The following is a 24,978-nucleotide window of genomic DNA, read 5'->3' as shown; positions in this document are numbered from 1 at the left end:
AACTGACTGGAATGTTTTTTTTCATTACCTGGAATCCCCTCATTAGTACCAATGTTTTGGTGTGAGAATGGTTGGTGGGTATTCCAATAAAACACACTCTACACACTTTTTACCCAAGGGTAAAAAGGAAAAGACCAAATCTGACACAATTGGAACTTAATTGATTTTCCACAACCTTTATAAAATAAAAGGTTTGTCAAAATGTGCAATTCTTTCAAAATAAAATAACGCCGATGATTTCAATTCAAAATAAAGAAAAATTCTTAAGCTATTAAGTATAGCTACATGTATGAACTCTAAAACTATATGCCATGTGGGCAACAACATAATAGGTAGAACCCCAAACCTGAACCCAAGAAAGTGGCTGGGCATTAAGAGATGGAACGACTAAGAACTTATGAAATAATCACAAAATATAATAATTTACTCAGTAACGGTTGGGTTTTGAAATGTAACAAATTACTTTAATTCTTTTAAAACGTACTTAAGTACAAGTAAAATAACTGAAATCACTAAAAGCAACTCAATTACAGTAACGTCAGTACTTGTAATCCATTACTTTCACCTCTGGAATCTTCCTATGGTTTATTAAACCTAATATTATCCTCAAATATTACTAATACATTTAACTCTCGGTGTCCATTTGACTCCAGGGATATTTATCTCAATATTTGATATTTGACATAAATAATCCCCTGATAATGAAACATTGACCATCAAACCTTTGTCTAGAGCAGTGGTTCCCAAACAGGGGTACGTGTACCCCTTGGGGTACAGGCGGACATTGCAGGGGGTACTCGGAAACATTTAACAATTCATTTGGAAATAATTGGGAAATGTTCATAGTTCCTTTTTTTTGACACATTCACCACAAACTAAAAATACTTTTGCTTAATAAAGTATTATATTTTCTTGTAATTTATTGGAAAATGATTATTTTATGCTGTAGAGGTTATTTTATCAAAATTTTGACAATAGGAGACAATAATTAGCTACATTTAACAAAGGACACTGTATTTATTTAACACAGAAAATCACATTTTTTTAAAAATTTATATAAATTCCATTTCAAATTAATCATTCCATTTCAAAATAATCACAACTGCACCTGCAGGTGTGGGGATGAAAAGTCACACAGACAGTTTTACACCACTAAAACAGCTTAGGGTCAAATTGACCCCAGAGGACCACAGATGCATGCAAGTAAATAAATATCATCATGATATTTTAAGCTTAATCAATTGTACCTGTTCAATTTGGAAAACGCTATAGCTCTAACTTGTGTTCCACTTACTTTTCCCACCATATCTTTGCTTAAACAGGAGTCCAGCTGTCGGAGGGCGTTCCTGAATCGTCTGCATTATTGGATGCTGTGAGAGGATGTCACATGCTTATCTGAGAGGACAATTGAAGATCATGATCAGCTATAGCTGGTTTTTATTAAAGTTCTGTTGCTGTCGAGCAGGAGGTACAAACACAAAGCCTGTGAGTCAACACCAGAGGGTTTTACTCCTCGGAGGAAAATTACAAGGGACATTGCCATGACAACTTTCAGATTTCTACTGCTCAGTTTTTACATCTTGTTGTTGGATAATGCAAATGTCTGTTTTTAGTAAACACATTACAGATAATGTACTGTATGTCAGTGTGATGGTGCACAAAAGGTTAGCAGCACATTTGCCTCACAGCAAGGACCCTGTGTTAATAGTCCTGGAGTAGAAACCTGGAGTTTGCATGTTCTCTCCATTCAGAGCCTTTCCAAAAAATGGTCACGGAAAAGTTGTTTAATTTCCATAATTCCATTCAGTAAGTTAAACTTTCATTCAGGTCCCATAATTTAAATGATTTCAAATATTTAGTTGTTTATTTTTACATAATTTGGGCTTCCAGCTCATAAAACCCAGAAAAACAGGAATTCAAAAAATAAATCACCATTTACTTTTCAGTTTTTGCAGATGAAAGTAAAGTGTGTCTTTCATTTGGGAATCAAGGTCCAAGGGTTTGGAGGAAGACGGGTGAGAAACAGAACCCAAGCAGTCAGTCATGATTTGGGGTGCAATGTTCTGTTCTGTTCCTCACCCGTCTTCCTCCAAACCCTCGGACCTTGATTCCCGAATGAAAGGCACACTTTACTTTCATCGGCAAAGAGGATCTTGGACCACTGGCCAACAGTCCTTCTTCTCCTCTTTTCTTTCTGCAAAAACTGAGAAATGGTGATTTCTTCACAGTATTCTAATTTTTTGAATTCCTGGAAGCTCAATTATGTAAAAATAAACAAATAAATACTTGAAATTGTTTAAATCGTGGGTCCTGAATCTGTAAAAGTTTAATTTTTTGAATGGATTTATGGAAATTAAACAACTTTTTTATGATATTCTAATTTTTTTTGGAAAGGGTCTGTACATGCATGGATCCTGGTTTCTCCAGACAAATGAGACATGCAGGTCTAGAACAGTGGTCAAGATTGGTGAAAACATAGAGGCACTACGTTCTACCTTCTGCTCTGCCCTGTGGTTTACTATAGATGTGGATTAATGACAAAAGTATTTTTACAGGCAATTTGTAATTATTGGAACACAACCTCAAACCTGGAATGTAGTAAATGCTATAGAAATCTGTTATTTGATTAATTCCTGTCCAAATATATTATGTTTTAATTAGAACTGGGCACATTGAGAAGGCAGTGGCCACAGAGTAACTATGACTGAACATTTATTCTCATCTTATGTTAAAACTGAACTATTTTGACAAATGCTTTAATACATTTTATGTGATTTCATACCTAATACATTTTTATTTGTATTCCAAATTCATGACAATTAATCATGAATTATGTAAATAATAAATTGGTTTAGATTAGCCTCGCTCACCCTTTATTTTTAAATCTATTGCAAAATAATGATTTCATATGTCTTTAGGTTGAAAAATGTAATGTTCAATGTAATAAGTCAGTTCAGGATTCTGTTCAAATCAAATATATTAAAATTTATGGACATTTTGTTTCAAGTTGTAAGCAAAGATCTTCCTATAGGTATTCAAGCATTCTACAAATTAAGAAACAGTCATTGTAATCTTGGAGGTTTTCTTCAATTTGAAACAAAAAAAAGCAAGAACTAATATTAGACAACAAAGTGTATCTGTTATTGGAATAAAAATCTGGAACGATCTTAATGATCAATTTAAATCACTTAACACACTATCTATCTACATTTAAAAATACTTTAAAATCTGAAATGATTAGCGCATATACGCTGTTTTCATAAAAGTAAAAAAAACAAAAAAACAAAAACATCAGGAAAATAAGTTATTAAAGAAAATTTATTTTGAGTTGGAAATTATGAATTTACCAAATTTAATTGAATGTATTTGAATAGTTGAAATTGTTAATTTGTAATGTCTGGATGCAAAATGTATTCATTCATTCATTCAAAGGCATTTCTTAAATATTCAAACAACAATAATAATAATAATAATAATGTCAAGTTCTGTTTGGTTTTAGTTGTCTTTAGCCTTTGTGGTCCTCTTTGTTTTTCTGTATTTGTTTATTCTGTTTAGTTTCTATTCTAGTTCTTTGTTTCATGTTTTAACTCTTGTCTTTGTGTTCCCAGGTTTTTCTGCTTGAGTCTGAGCGTTACCTAAGATAAGATTTTCAAAGATGCACAAAAAGCGATTATAAAGCAATGTTTTGGACAGCGATTTTTTTTTAAATCAACTGCACCAAACCCAATCAATCAAAGCATGAATATGTAATTAAATCAAGAGAATTAATGCCATCAAGCTGTATTCATCGGCAATCATCTATTCTACCTTTATCTCTGTCATTATTCTCACACACCCACACACTTGATGCTGTTGCTCAGATATCATTCTGAATCAAGCACTGCCTTCAGGAAAGCTGCTGCTTTTTTCCCACTTCTCACACACACACGACACAGACACACGTACACACAGGCAATTATAAAATCATTTAAAAAGATTGTTCTGAAATCTTTATTTTTCCAAAACCCACTCCTCTACGTCCCAAATGTACAGCACATTTTCCATGTTGTATTGTTATTTTGTGTGGATCCATCCATACGTACAGTGTTTACTGCTCGGTAGAGCTGCCAATGGATACCCTGAATGGATGGTGATGTTAGCATTTGTTCAACCTGTCACCCCTGAGAAGGCCTGTTTGACGTGACTTTAGGATATTGTCTTTAAAAGGCCTTTGAAATACAACAATAATAATTCATTTATTGTCAACAAAAAGAAAAATGTAAGTCATTTTTTGTCTTAAATATTTTATCTTATACTTAAAAAAAAAAAACAACAAAAAAAAAAACATGTAAAGAAATGAACAATAAATGAAATCCTGTGTCTAGGATAATATAATCTACTCTTTTCTCTTAGCAGTTCATATGATACAGATAACAATAGCAACTCTGGTAAAATCTCTATAGTTTCTCTATGATTTCTACATAAAATTAGCCTTTTCTCCTCTGAGATTTCTTTTAAGAAACACTGCGCTTCTTCAGGTCAGAGTTCCCACTGAGCGATAGAAACAAACAAACAATAATATTAAAGGCTGGTTGGTTCACTGAGTAGAGCGACAGGGAAGATTCACATCAGTAAGGAAAGGAGTGGGGAGGAAGGGGGAGGAGCTCAGGGGTCCTTCAAACACATATACTGTATCATGGTTTTTGTTGAAGCACGAGCACTGGATGGCATGTACAAGGATTTCACGACAGATGGTACTGCTGCGTCACACACACACGACTACACGTATTGCACAATGAGAAATGCATAGGATTTGCTCCATTACTGTAATAGAAGAGGACATGATTTGGAAGGAGTGTGGAAGGATGGATGAGGCTCCGAGTCCTTAAGAGACCTTGGGGAAAGTTCCTTTAAGAGAGATGAGGGGTGGGGTGTGGGGGGCAGATGTCGGCTGACATTTGGGTGTGTGTGTGTGTGTGTGTGTGTGGGGAGACTGCACATATGCTGCAATGTGACACTTATCCAAATAACATGTCTCTACTCTGATGTAACCATGTTTTGCTCGGTGGAAATCAGACATTTTTTTTTTTTCTTCCTTGCTCCTCTAGAATGTGATACATCACGTCTCTGCAGCACGAGAACAGCTATAAATGGAACCGCTTAGCCCTACAGTAACAACGTGTGAGGACAAACCATGAGCATCAAGGGCAGCACCAGGACAACCCAACGGTTCAAATGACCGTTTGCTGACACAACCAGAGCTGTCCCTTGACTATGCTGAAGTACATAAAATACATTAATACAGAATTGTACAGAAGAGAATCAATAAAGCCATTGGTACACCGAAACAAAAACACATCATAAACATATTCAATGTATTGCTTTAAATGTGTCATTGTGATAATTGTCACCTGATTGTTTTACATGACCACGGGGATCTGACACACAGGTTTGTAAAACAAACATCTCCAGCTAAAAAACGAAAGTTGAACATCAACATAATTGTCATTGCTTTTGAAGGTAAATCACTTTTAAGGTGCTTTTATTGTGGTTGCCATGGCACTGTGCTTTGTTCCCTCCCACGCTTTGAACAACATAACAACAGGACGTCAATCAAACACTGGCTGGGCAGCCAACCCACCCACTCTCAGCCAAACTTAATTTTTATTGAAACCCTGGGATGAAAATACTATGAAGTTGTTAAATGATCCTTCACGTACTGAATCTGTGTGTGATTGTGGGAAGAGGAAAGGGGGTTATTTCCCTGGTCCTCATCATCCAACAATGAGGTAAGATAAGTAAGGGCAATGTGTGCAGGCATGTTGTCATGTAAGTCATCCAATAATTCAAAAATGTTCTCATACTTGTCAAAAACATGATGTTCACGATGCGTCCCATGAGTAAAAAGCAGTGGAGCAGAAATCTGAAAGACTGAGATGAAGCGAAGTTGACAACCTGACCTTCTGTAGACCCGAATCAAAGGTTAATCCTGGGGATACAGGACCAAGATACAAACCCGGAGGGCGATGACTGTGACAATGACTCAGAGAAAAAAAAAAAAAGGAGAGAGATGTCATAACTGAGCTGAGGATGTGAGGGAATATCAGTTGGCACTCAGTGTAAAACAGTGCTGTGAGATAGAGACGCACAGACAAAATATTCACTCTGTTAGATGCTTGGCCAGTGATTACTGGTAATAAAGTGAAAACAAGATGCGTTTTTTTTTTTTTTTTTTTTTACAAAGCAATGTAAAATTAATGCTAATGTAATTTGAAATGTTACTAAACATCTTTTAAAACTGCTGACCTAATTTAACAGCTATCATTAGCAGTAGCAGCCACACAATGACAAGGTGATCAGTGCAGTAATGTGATAGTGTTTATAGCATTGAAACACCTGCTTTACACAGGCGTTTTTACTAGATTCATTTTGACAGCATTCTATTGCTCCAAGGATGAGAGGTTCTTGAATAGGTAGAAGAACAGAATTAGAAAGAAATTAGTTTTAATCACACTAAAATGACTTTCCAGGATTTTGGTAAAATTATGTGTAAATGAATTAAATATTTCAATGTACAGAGATTCTAGATATTTATTATGGAAAAATTCAAATTATTTTCCACCCTAACAATCCGATGGGGCACACAAATTATGTATATGCAATAAAATGTTTTTCAGAACAGCTGTGTCCAATATTTAACGCTAATGCTAACTTTCAATCCTGAGATCTCTCAATTACATGTGAGACGCTAACCTTTTAAACCTCAAACTGAATCAAACTTTTACTAAATTTATGGATCTAAATAGTTGGCACAAGAATCGTGCAACATGTTTTCGGCCATGTTACTGACTCCACTGCTGGAGCATGACTTTGCCGTGCTATTAGGCTAATGAAATGTACCAATGTACCAGCCTTGAAATAGATAAACCCATATATGATTTTAATTTTCATCACTTTGCACAACCTGTTTCACTTTAACAACCAAAACCTTTTTAGTCAAAAATGTATTTCAGTTGTTCATAGATGATTAACATCCAATAAGGTGAATATTTTTCCCCCAGTTTACAGCACTGTCCCATCTGCAGGGAGGGTTCATCTTTACCCTTCAAATTACTCAAGTTAAGGAGGGTTAATAGTGCAGAGAGGCACAACTGCTTCCAAACTGCTTATCAGGCTTACAAGTTCAAAAACACTGACCAACGAAAGCATACAGCTATGGCTCACTTTTAGCTGCTTTAATGACTTAGGATTGATAAACATAGATAAAAAATATTCTAAAAGCGTATCAAGTAAAGGGACCTTATTTGTGGCAACCACACTAAACATACAACTAGACTTGTCTACATGTATTCTCTAATAAATTACACAACAATATCTATAATCCAAACTGTGTTGACCCATGAAATGGCTATAAAACGGCCCCAGTGTGCCAGTCACCGTCTGGAGGCCTGTGCTGCTCCTAAGGAGGATTAAAGGAGCAGAAAGAAGGCATGATAGGGGGTCTTGGCCTTTATGATAAGAACCGGGCTCAGGCTTGATGAGCATTATGACTTGTGCACTCTTCCCATTTGAAGTCAGGCGGGCTGCATAGTTTGCGTGTGCATTTCACACTGAAGGAGGGCCTCCGATTTTGGTAAAGGGATAAGGGTTGGAGCTCAAATGGGAAGAGAGTCAAGTCTCTAATACGGGGAGAAGATGATAGGTGTGTGTGTGGCCCGCAGCGGCCCCGGAGCTGGCCGGAACAGTGCAGGGCCCAGGAATGGGGTCTGGATGAAGGTGGTGGTACCCACTGGGTGGCGCAGGGCCAGTGGGTTGGTTGCCATTGTGCACAGAGTTGGCTGGGTGAGGGGGCTGGGCAGGAAACCAGTTGTCAAACTCTTGGTCAGCTGCTTCTGCAAGGCCAGTTTGGTCTGGAGAAGACAGGAGGGGGAACGATGAGAGAAGAAGACAGTGAGGGCAGCACAACATATAGACAATGACATGTTTCCTAAACTGTGCTGAAGGAGATGCAGCAGTGGAACACATGTGCTTAATAAATCCAAAGCAGAACTGGATTTCTAATTGTACAGAGCCAGAAACAAACAACATATTTTCTTTATTGTCTTAGTAATCACATCCCAATACACGCAGCATATGCAATAAAAAATCTTTATTGTTGGTTGCTGCTACTTTCCATTCATTGTTATGCCACGTGAAACATCTGTTGTGTTTCAGGGAAAAGGTTCACTGCACAAAGGCTTCTCCTACTTCACTCTGTATTGCAGTTTGCTTTATTTGTAGATCGTAAAATAGGTTCTATTGTTCATCAACACCAGGGATGGGCAACTCTATCACAGCAGGGGGGTTGTTGTCGATTTGCGTGTTTTTGGGCTCACTTTCTGTATTTTTGTTATTGTTTTCTGTATTTTGTTGACAGTTTGTGTGTCTTTGGAGCTATTCTGTAATGTGTTGATGTTTTCGTAGTAATTTTGTTTGTTTAAGTGGTTGTAGTGTCTGTCTTTGTTGTCATTTTGGGTTTTATCAGTCATTTTGTGTAAGTTTTTGTGTACTTTGCTCATTTTGCTGTCGATTTGTGTGTTTTGGGAGTCTTTTGTGTATTACGTTGGGCTTTATATTCCATATAACTTCTTGAATTACAATATATTCTACTGAGGGCCACATGTGGTCCCAGAACGCCAGTTGCCTGTGTATGATCTACACCAACTCTCAGCTAGTGTCTGTCTTTCCTGGGGCATTAGATTTATTAAGATAATTAATATAATGTTACAGTGCAACTTAATTGATTGAGGCTTCTACATTAGACGCACGGTGGCTTAGTGGTTAGCACGTCCAACCCACAGCAAGATGGTCCTGGGTTCAAGTCCTGGGGTGGACATTGGGTCCTTTCTGTGTAGAGTTTGCATGTTCTCCCTGAGCTGTGCGGGTTTCCTCCAGCTTCCTCCCACAATCCAAAAACATGACTGTTCGGTTTATTGGAGTCTCTAAATAGCCCGTTGGAGTGAATTTGAGTGGTTGTGTGTTACCCTGCGATAAACTGACACCCTGTCCTGGGTATACCCCCGCCTAATGCCCAATGAGAGCTGAAGATAGGCACCAGCAGACCACCCTGACCCTTAAAAACAGGAACAAGTGGGTCAGAAAATGGATGGATGGATGGTCTTCTACATAATTAATTTTTTGGCTCTTGTTGGCAAAAATATTCATTTTTGACATTAAACATATGCAGTAAGAACTTAAATGTAGATCTTCTCACATAAGCTGATATTCCTCCTACCTAATAGAGCTTTGAGAGGATGGAGGAGGAGATTATACAGTATTTGAAGCAGCTGAAGGATTCTAACTTGGTTCAATGACTTGCTAATGGCTTGATTATATAAAAAATGATGCTTGATATACCACTGTATGGGTTTCACTGGTGATTTTAACTTAAATAATTAATATGAAATCTGTTTGGCTATTCTGTGATGGACTGGCGCCCTGTCCATGGTGTACCACCGACCCTGAACAGGAACATGGAGGTCAGATGATCAATGACTGAATGAATAAATATATGTGTAGGAAAATCTATACATTCCTTTGAACCATTAATAACATTCAGGATTCTCCTGGTCCAAACGATGGCTGAGACGAGATACATTTTCTCATGATTATCTTCAGCGTTTGTCAGTCAGTCTACAAGCCAGCTGGGAATCCATTATTCTGCACCAAGGCATGGTAAAAAAAACTGCACAAAAACAACACAAATCCCACGTGACCGTCACACAACTATTATCAGAGACACTGTTTTGAACAAGACTTTGCTCAGATGAGGCGTCAAGAAAATGTAAAGGGGACATCCAAACTGGGGCTGTGAAAACAACGTTACCGCTTTCTGTCGTCACAGATGGAGGGGAGAACAATCTTTTTCTGCTCTGTTGAATATGTAGATTATAGCTTGAGTCCCTGTAAAATAAGACTTAACAGGAACTTCCCATCTCTTAACCTTGCAGCACAGTTTTGTTCTGTTTCGTGAATGTGGATGAGGTGGCTTTTGTTGCATCGAGTGCTTTTTAACTGCTTTCAAAATGCTATACTTAACATACAGCTGAGTGACTTCAGTTATGGAGCTATTAGGCCAGTTCTTTTCATTCTCTCTTCCTTGCTTATATAATGGACAATATTATAAACCTGCAACATGTTCCTTCTCTTTCCGCTGCACCGTTTATTGATCTGAAATGAACACAAATGGTTTAATAATGATCATCAATTATCAGCCAGTTATGTGATCGCTTCAATTGGAGACACCTGGAGACATTGATTGAGCTGAGAACATGTGGAAGGCAGCACAAGTACGCCAAAGTGTTGTCCATCGGCATTTCTAATACGTTCACCATTTATACATTAACCAGTTAAAGGCAGGACAACACTGAATGTAGGTTATTACATTTTAATCATATTTTATCAGCACTATTCAGCTCGTTCAATGAAGCTGATGGAGCTCAGACTTCTGTCCACGCTGGTCAGACTGTATTTCCGCAATTTGTACAACCTTAAAGCCACAGTTTGATCATGCTACAAGCATAATTAACAAGTCAAACAAACTGTCATCTATGCAGAGGTTGGTGAATTGCACATCAGATGATGGAATCCTAAACACACTCGATGCAAACATCTCCTGTCTTGGTAATATGCAGAAAGTCCACCTTGTATTATTTCCCTCAAACCCGCAGCGCTGCACACTCTTCACAGTCGACAACGTGCAGGTTTTTTGAGTTCACACAGCAGTGACGACAGACGTCTGTTACATATTCAAACAGATACACATGGCAGACATTGCACAGATTAACAAGTCTGATGCGCTCATTTGTTGCTGTTCCTACATAGCCGAAGGGGAGACGGTAGGAAGTCCTGAAAAAAAATAATGCTTTCCACCAAACAAACGTAAATGTGTCGTTAGTATTTGAAAGAAAGAAAAGACTTTAAACTTGTCGGTAAAAATATCAATGCCTGTCGGGTTGGGGCCGAGCTCAAACAGAGAAATGCGGCACATCGTATCAATTAAACCTGTTTCCTGCTTTATCTTTGTCACGGATCAACACAAGTGTTCAAAAAAAATTGACATCGAAGTCTGTCTCCTTGTAAATGAGGCGCTGGGCGTGTCAGGAGTCTGGATAGGAGAAAATGCATAAGAGAAATGTGCGTAACTTCATGCGCGTAAAAAAAAATAGCTTAAGCGCAAAAGGGAGAAGAGAGCCCCATGAGCAGAGACGTTTCCTGGCTTTTCTTCAATAAAGTATTTACAAAAAAATGTCAACTCATGATGAAAAGTGTTGAAAGGCAAGGCAAGGCAAAGCCTTTTCTTTGCATCATGGGTTATATTTATGTATTTATGCTCCACTTGGCAAACAACTATTCAACTGTCCTCTGCAGAAAAGTATATATTTAATTAATTTAATTTAATTTGAATTACTTTATTAATCCCTGAAGGGAAATTACATTGCACTCTGTTATTTTTAGGGACATGCTTCTCACACACATAGGCCCGAATCACACACATGCACAAACAGGACCTGTGGACATATTATATATATGTATATACACTTTTTGCTGAGATTTTGGTGCTTGGATATCTCCGATTATTTTGATCAAAAAGTTATGTTTTTGTTGTCGTCACTGGCCAAAATATGAATCCATGTGCACATGTTGAAATGTTTTACTTAGACGTTGCACAGGACTTTGTCACAGGGGACAAGGACACGTCATAAACATCTTTTGCACACAAACAGCTGCTTTTTGACAGATTTACAGGTTTATTTGAAGCCATGCCACAAGATGTGCATCCAGATTGAACAGAGTTTATTTTCCTTGGAATAAACAAGCTATAAAATTTTTAAAATCATTGGAAAGGAATAATTCTATGATACTAAAACAGAAGAAAATATGGGAACACTTTACTTCACGTTTTACACATAAAGCTGACACTACGCTGCCATTATTATGACACGACACCTATATTAGCATGAATAAGGTGTCATGAAGGCTGTCGTTCGTTAGCCCTAACCCTTAACCCTTAACTCGAACCATACCTAACCCCACTAGGTCCCCCCACCTAACCCAATAAATGCAAACAATACTCTAAAGGTATCTAGCTTTATGCATAAAATGTCAAGTAAAGTGTTACAGAAAATATACTTAAGGTGTTTAGATTTGAAATGTATTATTTCAAAAGAAATGCCAATTTCTTTAAAATACTTAGAATTCTTTCAGCTTGAAAAATCTGAAATCCAGGTGTTAATAATGTTTTAAATAATCTTTTGCAGTAATAAGGAAAATTACTGTATACTTTATTCATCACCGTAGTAAAATCAACTCAAATCACTCTTCATATCACAAGTGCACTCTCCATAATGTAATATCTGCTTTTTCATTTAAACCTATAAATGTGTCTTGAACATTGGTTCCCTAAGGCTTAATGTACAAATTCAAAACAATGAGTGGAATTTATTTTTTATTTTTTAATTACCAATGCAACTTTTATGTAATCACTTTAATAATAAGAAAATGTGGTTTCCGATGCAAAATGTAGCTAATTATTTTCTCCTATTGTCAAAAGTGTGATAAAATGGCCTCTACAGCATAAAATAATCCTGTTTCAATAAATTGAAAGAAAATATAGTATTTCTTTTTGCAATTGTACTGTTAATTTATAGTGAATGTATACAAAAAATAGCCTAAAAAGGAACTAGGAACATTGCCCAATTATTTTTAAATAAATTGTCACTACAGATCCCTTCAGGTGAAACACATATTTTCATAATACTCTCTCCAGCCACGTTTGTTTCGTGTGGATTTGTGAATTGTGGTTATGATTGTAGGAATAACCACAAGAAAATTAATATTTCAAAATGAAAGCCAGTGAATGAGAAATTAAAACAGTTGGGTACCAAGTTACAAATAGATGGATGGCTTACATTGCATAAAACAGACCAATGGTACATTTTTTAAACTACAAACATTCCACTGTACATGAGTTTTATGCTCATTCAGGTTTAATAGAAGCTAAAAATTGACCATGCCATGATGTTTCTTTCAATTTGTCAACTTCATATTAATAATTTACAACCAAACACTTAAAGACTAACTAAACCCCTGTTTTCTGCTGACCTGCCACTAGAGGGGAATTTAAAAAAAAAAATGCCTTGATTATGGGCGGGTCTCCTGAAGCAGTTAAGACACGCCCACTCAATACCATGAAACCTCCAAAGAACAATCTATGCTATGTAACTAGCTACACATTACTCACTATAGCTCTCTGTTCACATTTCTCTGAATTTAACCATCTCACCACAGATTGTAGAATCCACAGGTAATAGTTTTAATTAAAGGGGCGGGGCCAACAGTGCTTGTTTGTCGTCACAGAACATTTTACAACTAACTATGGCAAATGAGATAATTTGACTGTAATATAGAGAGCTGGACCAGGATCAATAAACAGCACTATTTAATATACAAATATATTTGTTTTCAGCAGAAAACAGTGGTTTTTAGGTTTAGTTATTCTTTAAGTATTTTCTAAACATACACGCTCTTACTTCATGGTCCTGGCTCTGTCTTCTACCCTTGAGCAGGTCTATATACTGTTAGGGATGCACCGAAATGAAAATTTGAGGCCGAAGCCGAATAAAATATTAACGCTTAACTGAAAACCGAATATCGAATGCGGTTGTTAAGCTTTTCACTATATTTTTTAAATAGTGCATAAAAAGCCTAGAATACATTTTTGGACATGTTTTTCAAAGAAAGTAAATGTTTATTGAATAGTATGACATTTTTTAAATATTCAAAATTAAAAATCACTTTATAATGGTTTTGCTACAGTGATATACATCCATTTAGCCTGATTCAGAGGGCCAAAATTGAAAAAGTTCTGTTTCCTCCCTCCCTTGTTATTCCACATTTTGCAAAAAGTCAGCTACAAATGGGCGAGTTGGATTTTACCCACGTTGGCAGGTGCCGTCACCTAACACGCCTCCTAGAATGTGAGCTCCTCCCTCTCCAACTATCTAACAGCTAAAACAAACGCTGCGGTTCAATATAGAAAATATAATATACTTTATTGCCATATATTTAATGCAAATGGCACTACTGGACACCAAAACTGCACTACTGTTTCTGCTGCCGATCGTGTTGGGAGTCACTGCTTGGAGCCACGGACCTATTGTTTACACACATCAGCCTATGCAGAAAGACCCGGTGTAGTGTAAAGAGAAAACGATGGGGATGTTTACGGATTTGTGGCTCACAGAGCTAACAAAAGACTCGGTTGTGGAATTGGACGGTTTCCAACTTTTATGCGGTGACGGACGACGGAGAGCTGTAAGGAGAAAGTCTGGCTGTGTTTGTGTGCGGAAAGGAGGAGCTGCTGCTGCTGCTGGTTCTGCAGCAACGCACGCCCACTTTTATGACTCTAAATCACTGCACGTTGTTTGATTGCGTCACACGCTACAATTAGGCCTTGCTTTTAACTCACTAAACCGAAGGGCGAATGTTGCTTTTTTTGCAATATTCGGCCGAATATATTCGGTGGCCAAATATTCGGTGCATCCCTATATACTGTAGTTCAGGAACCTGAAACCCGTTTCCACCCAATTCAACCCCATTCTCGGTCTCTCCTTCCACTGACCTGCGAGGAGAGCGAGGTGAGGTTGTACTGGCTGAAGGCTTTCTTCATGCCCGACATAGCCATGCCTGCATAGCCGCTCCATTTCACGTTCTGTGGGATATGAAGGAGGGGGGAAGATGGAGAGGAGGGGGGAATGTTTATATGACAGGGATAGAGATGTGGTTAATGTGGAGTGCTGATTCAGGATGCTGTTGTCAGAGGAGAGAGCGGGACTATTTTATTTCTGACCTGTCTCAGGGGTAGGTGATTCATTGAGTGCAGAAGTGTGCTTAACCTTGATGGCAGCACTGGCACATGAACATGCTGCCTCTCCTAAGTCATGGATGCCACTGAGTGCAACGGAAAGTGATCTGTTTGTTTTTTTTTCCCTGGGCTGAAGTCAAATCCCGTTAAATGTAACAGAAATCAACTAAAACTGCTGATTAAAAATGCATTAGTGTACAAGTCTGGCTATAATTATCCCAGTTTGTCAAATGTGTGCCAACATGTTCAAGCGTGTCTGCTGTGAGGAAATAGCAATTACACTCTGTTGTCTTCTTTTTCAGCGTAGTGTATGAGTGCACATTTGTTTGACAGTGTTTTGTTAGCTTTTGTCCTTTTGCTGAGACTTACCGCTAAGATGGAGCTTGGTGGGCTCTTGCTGTGGGGTGTAAACTTGGGTTTAGGTGGTTTGCCGGCCAGTCTGTCCTTGTGCCTTCTGCTATTCATGTGCTATTCAGCAGTGTAAAAAAACAAAAAAACAAACCATTAGCACGCTAACAAGCATCTGTTGTACTGCAGCAGAAAAACTTGAAAAGTTACCTGCTGAATATTTAATGGCTACACATTGAAGTGCACAGAAATTACACTATAGCCTACTACTCTCCACCTTGTTGGCACTCCTATTCTGGCTGCGGTTCTGAGAGGATTCCACTCTCCTGGGATGGAGGATGTGTATATAAGTGCGGTGCATTGCATCTAAGGCTAAACCTGCACACATTCTAACATCTTTCCAAGATCCCACTGCACCAGATATCATTCCATTACATGTAATGTAGAATTTACTGAAGATCATAAGCAGCCCATTTACTTCTCTGGTCTGGTTTGATAAAGATTTAATCTGAATGACTACAGAGCGGTGCTAACGGTTATAGCTTTAAGGGAAGAACTTTAACGAAAATCCCCGCTCACTACATTGCTGGTTAAAGCATTAGATAATATCTAAGTGTCAATAAAAAAGCAGCTTCACTGTCCTTTGCACTTCATAACCTGCTTTCAGTGGCTTTACCTAAGTAGCTGTAAATAAAGCTGCTGCTTTGAGTTAGCCTCAAACATTTCTTAAAAGGTGAAAGGCAACACTATTATCTCAAAGACTGGTATTATTTAAACTTTCATACTTTAAAGGTTCAGTATTATGTTATTTTTCAGCCATCTTTATTTGTTCTAAGAACTTCAACAACATGGTATTTGAGGTTTATTTTCCCAAACTCGCCTGTTTTCCGGAGTTTTTGCCCTCTGAAAAGTGACTTCCTGATCAATTCTAAAAACAGGCTGATTTGTGGCCTACTTATGCATATTCATGAGTAGGCGTGTCTGTAGATGCTATCCAAACACTCTTGTTAACGTTTTCAGCCAAAAAACTGCACATTACAGTAAAACACGTGGCTATTTAAGCGGCTATTGTGATTGTGAGTCAGAAAAACACTGTTTCGTAAAAAGTGTGCGCACCGCGCCCCAGCATTATATGTCTGCAGAACCAGAGCAGAAGCAGAAGAGTTCAAACACTTCAAATGCTTACGGCTTTTGTCATCATCTCATCTAGTGATTACACGAATAGTCCATTCAAGGTGATACAAGGGAAACTTCACCTCGAGAATGAACGCCCTCCTTTCAGATGTCACTGCGGCAACGCCATCAGCGGTTTAAAACTAGAATGCCCGTTTACCTCCCATATTATGGTAAAGTAAATTCACTGTAGCATTTGTGAGTAGTTGGTAGAATAACCCTTAACTACAGCACTGTATGTACCTGGCAATTTGTAGAACAAGAATGTGGAGGAGTTTAATGAAAACAATTTATTTTTGGCTTCCGACAACTTTACGCAATGTAAACGGGCATTCTAGTTTTAAACAGCTGATCGCGTTACTGCAGTCTCGTGTCTCCCATCACCGCTCAGAGGAGGTCAGCCTATGTAAATGAGTCCATCGGGGACGTCACGACAGGCGCTGAATCTGAACAGCCTGTAGAAGCGCGGTTTTACCAGTGGGTGGGCTGCAGAGACCATCCAAGAATCGCTTGTTTTCCTCATTCTGGGAGTTGGCAGAAAAATGTGTTTTTCATAATATGGGACCTTTAAAGCTATTGTTGTGATGAAAACCATTTTTTTTGTTAATATTCTGACATTAAAGGACAAAATAAAAGATAAAAGTGTTAAAATGAAGATGCCTGATGGAGCTAAACATGTGCTAGCAGCTATATTGTCTAAATAACTGTACTGTCAAAAAACAAAACAAGAACAACTTTAAGTTTAGGCTTACTAGATAAGTCATATGACATTCCACGGTGGCCCACAATGGATTGAAACCAGTGACCGTCTGGTTACAGGCCCTTTTCCTTAACTATTGAGCCACCACTGCCTTAACTCAACCATATTTGTAGTACTGCTTTAAGTGAAAATAATAAACAGGCATTATTAAACAACTGAACGTTGGACCTCTGTCTGTTGCTTTCTTACCAAAAATACCTTTAACTTGCTTAAAACTACACCATGGAAAGCACCATCTTCTTTTGAGGAAGGACAATGTAAATATGCAATAGTTCAAAGTAAACAGAAATAAACATTTACTGCCAATAACCTCTGAAGTCTGACGTTCACCACAAAGCTCAAGCTCAATCCATTATAAGGTCACAATCTGGCCATTAATTTATTACCACACACACCTAAACCAATGAAACCTCAAAGGCCTATTTTAGTGTTAACAAAGAAGCAAATAATTGTAAAGTAATATTAAAATGTGTTTGCTTCCATACTGCTCAATACCCCAACAGTAGATTAGATTGATTGTCATTTAATTATATTTCTCTTCTCCTCTTCATTATTCTTACCCATCCCTCTAAAATACTCCTTAAAATCTGTAAGAATGCCTTGAATCATGGCAGCAGTTTATAATTACACCTTTAACACTTTTATGTCTGTAAAAGTTGTGAACATCAGTTTTGGCAAAAGTCCATGGAAATTGCAAACAGAAATCTCTTTTCAAATAAGTTCCAACTCCTTCATCAAAACCATTTTTCATCTTTTTTTTTTCTTGAATTTACTTTTTATCAGAAGAACTTTTTCCTACAGAATCTGACTCAGACTCTTTGAGCTCTCGTCAAACTTTGTAATAACCATGATCCATTAAAACCCGTATCCTACCTGGCTGAGCTGGGTCTCTGAATTCACATAGATCTCACACACTTCACAATGGAAGTTCTTGCTCGGCACACCCACGGTGCCTTTGCTACCCAGCCGCTTGCTCTTACAGCCTGAGCGGGTGGTTACCAACTTCCCTCTACGACGAGGAAGAACGCTGTGACCCTCCAGCATCAATTTGTGCTTTGTACCTGGTGGGGGGAGCGCAGGGAAGACATGTGTTTGGCATATGTGGAGACATTAAAGGCTTTTGTCTGGAAGATTTACAAAACAGAGTGCTCATGCTCTCACCGCTGTTATGTGCTTCAAGCTGAGAAACGGAATTGACAGTTACTCTGCAAACAGAACAGTGAAGGTGAGCTTTGCTCTTCTTGGGTTCTTTGTCTTCATCTGTGCACGTCTCTTCGTTTGGACTGGATGTGTCCGCGCAGCTGCCCGACACTGTGCTCGGCGCCGTGGCCTCTGAGGCCTCGGGGATTTCGAGGTTGCTGGTGTCAGACGCTGTCTCAGAGAGCTGTGAGGAAGGTGAAACCTGAGCAGGCGAGAGGGTGACCAGTTCCACTGAGGAGATCTCAGACTCAGGCGTTAGCATGACTGAGCTGCTGGGACTCTCCACAAGCTTTTCCTCCATCCTCACTGGCTCTGTATCCAGCTGAAGATCTGGACAGACATGAGGAATAAAAAAAAATCAGCCAACTTCAACATCATTGTCAGTAACACAATTACAAAACAACTACATACAGTATCTTAATAATGAAGCAGAGTTAGGCAAGAGCTAATCATCAAAACTAAAATTTAAACATTCAATAAAGAATAACTAAACCCCAAGTTTGGTTGGCATTCCATTAGGGGGGAATTTTAAAAAGGACTTAATTATGGGCGGGGCTCCTGAACCTGTTAAGACATGCCTAATCTATACTAAAAAATCTCAAAAGAACAATCTATGCCCTAGGTTTCCCAAGTGGGGAACGGGTACCCCCAGGGGTACGCAAATTGTCATAGGAGGTATGTGAATAGAAATAAAAAACACATAGATTAATGTACCCAAATTTGTACTTTACACGATGTATAAATCATACAAAAAGTATGTAAGGCACCAACAATATCCAAGCAATAAGTGACATATCAGTCCCTGCATGATTTTTGCTTTCAAATTTCATTAATTTTGAGACCAATTTTAATTTAATTTGTGGAAATTATGTTAAATAATTGCAGGAAAATTGACTTCTTTGAACAATTTTAAATTTAAAATGACTGGACTTATGGGAAAAAGCATGGGGAGATTGCAATTCTCCAAATATTGTGGAATATACATTGAATTTGTGTATTTATATATCTGAGATATCCTAGCTGATTTATCTACAACTTAATTATTTGGTAATCTGGAAAATAATTTATGTTTTTTCTCTATTTTTAACTTTCTCCTGCAGGCCTAATTTGATGGTCTCAGGACCAGATTTGTGCTCTAGGGCCACATTGTACATCACATTACATTAGTATGTTTTTAAGTGTGCAGGAGTAAGGGGTACATGGCTTCAGGTTCAATGTCTGAAGGGGTACGGGAATGTGAAAAGTTTGGGAACCACAGATCTATGCTACGCTAACTACCAACTCAATCCTCACTCTCTATGTACAATTCCCTCAATCCAACCGACTCACCACAGGCGCTATAGTTTTTATACGAGGGGCGGAGCCAACAGTGTGGTAAGAAGCCACCCAAAACGCCACAAACCACCATTCTTTGCCAACAATAGCAAAATACAATTGTAATACCTGGGTTTCAACCCATAGAGGGAAGTCACTCCTATATTTTTACAAAATAAATAAACCAAATATTAATACTTTGACTAAAATGTCCAAAGAGTTGAAATATAATCAAACAACAACAGTTCTTCATACAAAATACATTTGTTTTCAGCATAAAACAGGTTTAAGGGTTTAGTAAAAAGGTCTGTTTAATAAGAAAATATTAGATACATTAAATATAATATAATATATTCTACAACACGAAGCACGTACATGTCGTTGAATGCGTGATGAGTAGAGGAAAAAAGAAACAATAAAATGTATACTAGTGAACAATGATGAATAAAACACAAATACATTTGACTTTTCATCTCACAGCCATTTTACAAGTTCCTCTGAATGATTCTTAAGGTATTTAGAGCATTCAATAATTTGTCCTTTTGTTTAAGGTTAATTGGTTGTTTGTAAGGAACAATTCTAAAATAATTTGACTTTCAAAGGTTTAATCAGTGAGTTTGGCTTGATGGGCTTTTAGAATGAGGGGGGGAAATCCCTACAAAGCAATGTTCTACAGCCAATCAAAGACTACTTCAATGACTCCTCTCCTTAAAATAAAACACTTGATGCTAAAAGTGCTTTTTATCTTCTAGCCTTGTCGTATTTAGAGATACAATATCATGGTTTCCCCTTAAATCAACATGGAACGGACTCCATTGAAGCTGGTGAGTAACTAATATTAGATCCTTCCCCATCTTACCCCCCAAAACACTATTCAAATATCAGGAGCACACGGAGACCTTCCCAATTCAAACACACCTATTGACTGTGGGGTCCAGCCAATAAGTCACTGCAGTTCCTTTACACATCTCCCCTTCACCTCATTACCCTCCTAAGGGACAAACACATTTCACCCCAGAGCGCTGTGAGCTACGCATGCTGAATGTCCCATTTCATTTACTGAGCCACACACACACACACGCACACACACTATCACCGTGCAGATATACTCCATTGATTTTTCCTTCCACTACCCAGAGTAAATTCATCATTGCAGATAAGGGTCTTCCTTTTTCATTCCCGTTAGAGAAAAGAAACCTATATTGGAGCAAGATTACACAGTCCCCTTGTTGTAATGAGAGTGACCCTTGAGGGATTGAGCTCCCCTTTGAGGGTGGGTGGGTGTAGGTAGGTATGATCCTTTTTGTGAAAGCCAGGGCCACATGAGAAGTCTCACTGGGACAGTGATACTGATTAGTGGATTTGGCAGAAGCTCCAGGAGGAAGACATGAAAATTGTTGGCAATCAAAGGCTTCGTCCTGAACGACTGCATTCAGAAGAGGATTCTGTCAAACACTCCAGCTGAGGTGATTCCTCTTTTTCATAATTATCCATGTTTGACAGCAAAGTTTGAAACTGAGTCGGGATCTTTTGATTCCTACGACTCATTCAGTGTCACGCTGCAAACTGCCAAGAATTGGTGCCTCATTGGCCTTGGATTTTTTTACACTTTCCTTGAAGTTTTAAACATAAGGCTGACATTATCTGTCATCATTAGCATGAATAAGGTGTCATGAAGGCTGTCATTATGCAGTCAGTAGCTGTGTTTCCATTACTCTTGGAAATGCGCAAAATCGAAATAGCGCAATAAAAACTGGTAATGGCAACACTTGAATTTGAAAAAAACACTCAAATAACGCTAAAAGTTTATAAGGAGGTTTGGAGTGTCCAAATTCCTGCAGCGAAGAATGAGATTTAACGGGAGTTACGAGGGTCTTGCTCAAAACAAGCTTCAATGGAAAAACGTTCACAGTGCATCTGTACTTTGTGAAATTCAGAAATATGTAATGGAAACCCAGCTATTAAGTGTCGTTCACTAAATTATGACACCTTTGGAGCTATGTTGGCATTTTTTTGGTTAGGTAGAGGGACTAGTGAGGTTAGGTAGGGGTAGAGTTAAGGGTTAGGGTAACGAAGGGTTAGTGGGGATTTCCAATGGATACGTCTCCTTTGTGCCACGGCACCAATCCGGTTTTGCCCTGCTGTCCACCGTCCGGTAATCCACACCGGTTGCGTTTTGAGTACGCCACGGTGACGTCACGAGACAGAGGAGTTCTCACAATATTTATATAATAGCGCAAGAACGCAGTTAAATGTATGTGTTATAAACGCAACAATAAACAGATAAACAGGTCAGTGTTCCTAACGAAGGAGAACAAGAAGGTTGGACTCTCTGGATTTGTCATAGACACATTTTTTAGCAACAGCTCAATAGAAAAGAGATAAAACTGCACCAGTAAAACATGAACTAAATCAAAGTTGCTGCAGTTTACAGTGTAGTTACAGTATGAGAGGAATCAATATAGTGGATGTGATTTAGTTTTTACACATTATGACATTTTGGTGATGTAGTTACTTGAAATATAATCTGAAGTGTTTTATTTTTAAAAGAAACCAGATATTTTATTGCGGAGTACATGCTTAATTTCCTGTTTAGCTTCATTTGCTCTGTGCCGGTTGATGCGTCGTGCTCCGGTGTCGGCCAGAAATAGAAGCCCAGCATATATCTGGTGGGGAGCACCGGACTGTCGGAGCTGGGAAGGAGCAGACAAACACCGCAGCGGACCCGGTGGAAATGAACACATAGACTAAAGTGGAAACCTATCAGCTCTGGTGGCACGGTGGAGACGTGACGCAGCAGAGCCGCATCCAGTGGAAATTGGGAGTTAGGGTTAGGATCACGAACGACACTTAGTGACAGCCTTCATGACACCTTATCCACGCTAATGACAGTTGTCATGTCATAATAATGACAGCGTAGTGTGTAAAACTTTAAGTAAAGTGTTAGTGTTTTCTCTAGACCCACATTTGCATTGTCAATACCATTATTGTGTTATTGTGTGTTTTTTTTTAAAATTCCAGGTCATCTCTCACTGTTACATAGAGGACATCTAACCCATGTCCTAATTCCTGGGTTTTCTTCTCTGACTGCTGTCTGGTTTTACCTTCAAAGGTCCTGACCTTGTTTTATTCTCGTCTCCACATTCGTGTCTCCCACACAGCAGTATTTTCTAACCTTTACTGAGTCACAGCGCACCTTAAGTTTCACAAAGAGTCTAGCATTACACCAAACAATGTACCACATAGCAGCCTTATTATGCCACCTACTGCCACTTATTGACATGGTATAGATTTACTCTGCCTACCTATGTTAAAGGCTCAAAAACAAATAGCTAAATAGTTTAGCAATATCTGCTAAAACATGTCCTTTGACTAACTGAGTAAAACAGAGCAGTTTTACACAGTCTCTCTTACAGTCTCTTGTTTATTTAAAAACAATCTAAAGTCAGTGAACAGTGTCATAAAATATATACTGCAGTTTTTAAAACTGGCAGAAATGAAAACTGAAGTCAAACTTACATGATTCCTGCTTTGCATCGTGATGAGTTTGTTAATTAAGGTTAAAATAGAGCATCTGTAAATATCTGAATTATTGTAGCTTTTCTTCCCAAAATAAAAATACATTCATTCATTATTTTCTACTGCTTTGAAACATAAATCACTTTAAAGTGTAATGATTGTAAACTGTAGCTACAGCCTGAGAGCAAACCAACATATACATCAAACTTACGACAGGCACGGTACGATGCAGAAAGCTTGATTTAGCAGGTAGGTTCTGATCCCACGCAGCGTGAGAACTTAAGCAGCTTCCCCGAGGAAAAAGATTCTCACTTTAAATCATCATTACTGAGGTGACAAGAGAGATTCCCCGCAAAGACAGTTTCAACAGCAAAGTCAATCAATGCCGAGGGTGATTGATGTCAACTCTCTCTCTGACAGCATGGTGCGCTCTTACTTGTTTGTCTTTTGTAAGTGTGAGACATGCTTTATGACCATTGATCAGTCTCTTTGTACAATTAAAAATATTCTCAGAGTCTTCCCGGTAGCTAAAAATAGAAAAAATAGAAAAGGGTATTGTTGGTAATAGATGGAAATTTCTTTTTTATAAATAACACATCCAAATGTACAAATATAATCCTTACTTCTCAAATGTTCATCACTTACAGCCCATCAAAAGCTGTTTATTGTTGCAACATTCCACCATAACAAATTCCTCTATTTCACAGCTACTTGAACACATTTTTTTTTTTGTATTTTTTTTATGCAAGATGAGCAAGATTATCCTGAGCTAAATGGCTAATGCAAGCCAGTGAGTTTTACCCGACCCCAACCATGGGCTTGAGACCCAAGGTTGAAAACTAATCAATACGCAGTAAATGTATGCATTTTATGACCAAATAATTTGTTTGAAGATACAGTCACTTAATATTAGTAATCACATCCCTGATTAAGGTTTTCAAACTTGTGTCATCACAGCTATAACATCTTGGTTGGCCATGGCTCAAGAGAAGTTGTTTGTCTCTCAAACTTTTGCTGGACTGACCTACTTTAAAAGAAAAAATGTTCCCCTCCATTCCATCTTCAGGCTTCTCTAATCCTTAATTTAATAATTTCATGCACTAATTATGCCACTAAGTCATCTTCACTCTGTAACTCATGTCTTTTTGTCTGCGTGTATCATAGAAATGGGAATTTCTGTGATACATACCCAGAAATACTTGGGTATCAGTGGCATGGGAATCAGGGGTTGGAAATTGGGGACATGGTAAATATTCATTGAATTAAACATTTGGAAATTTTAACACAAACAGACACTGTGGTAATAGAGACAATATAAGTGGTACTTTTAACTTCTATTACTGCAAAAATGCCTGGTTACGTACCGTAAATAAAAATGATTTTTTTTTTTTAATATCCTGATCTCACGAATGCTCTTGCAATATAGTGTTATGTATTAGAGTGCTCTGTAATAATGTGGCTGAATGAATATACTTGGTGATTCACACTAAACTGTGAGATGAAAGGTTCCTCCTCTTGATGCCAACCGCCAATTTAGAATATATTTTTATTCAAAATTATCTTCCATCTCCCAGCAGTAATCACGTTGACTATAAATCAGCTGTTTTTTGTATCTAAATGTGCACTAGCAGCTACTCTAATGGAGGTGAGCAGGCTGACCTTCAGAGCGTGCTTAGGAGACCAGCTGACAGGTGTGCTATGGGTTCCTGATGGAGAACAATGTTGGCATTACCCTAATCATACAGCTCCCCAGAAGCCTTTTATTCCACGACAGAGGTAA

The 24,978-nt window shown here is 38.2% G+C and overlaps 1 protein-coding gene across 3 annotated transcripts in view; it reads right to left on the bottom strand.

Annotated features, from left to right (window-relative positions):
- Positions 1–4,362: 4,362 nt before the first annotated feature.
- znf385c (zinc finger protein 385C) overlaps positions 4,363–24,978 on the bottom strand; it is a 195,058-nt gene continuing 174,442 nt past the window's right edge. For all 3 annotated transcript variants that reach the window (XM_028454584.1, XM_028454583.1, XM_028454585.1), the window contains 5 exons: positions 18,327–18,695; positions 18,039–18,226; positions 15,254–15,352; positions 14,642–14,731; positions 4,363–7,889 (listed from right to left, as the gene is read on the bottom strand). In XM_028454584.1, coding sequence (XP_028310385.1) covers positions 7,659–7,889; positions 14,642–14,731; positions 15,254–15,352; positions 18,039–18,226; positions 18,327–18,695 — 977 coding nt within the window. In that variant the 3' untranslated portion in view covers positions 4,363–7,658. The remainder of the gene's footprint in view (positions 7,890–14,641; positions 14,732–15,253; positions 15,353–18,038; positions 18,227–18,326; positions 18,696–24,978) is intronic.

This window comes from Gouania willdenowi, chromosome 8, assembly GCF_900634775.1.
Source record: "Gouania willdenowi chromosome 8, fGouWil2.1, whole genome shotgun sequence".
Lineage (NCBI taxonomy): Eukaryota > Metazoa > Chordata > Actinopteri > Blenniiformes > Gobiesocidae > Gouania > Gouania willdenowi.
Note: the sequence above shows the minus strand (reverse complement) of the source record. Positions and strands in the feature narration are given on the sequence as shown.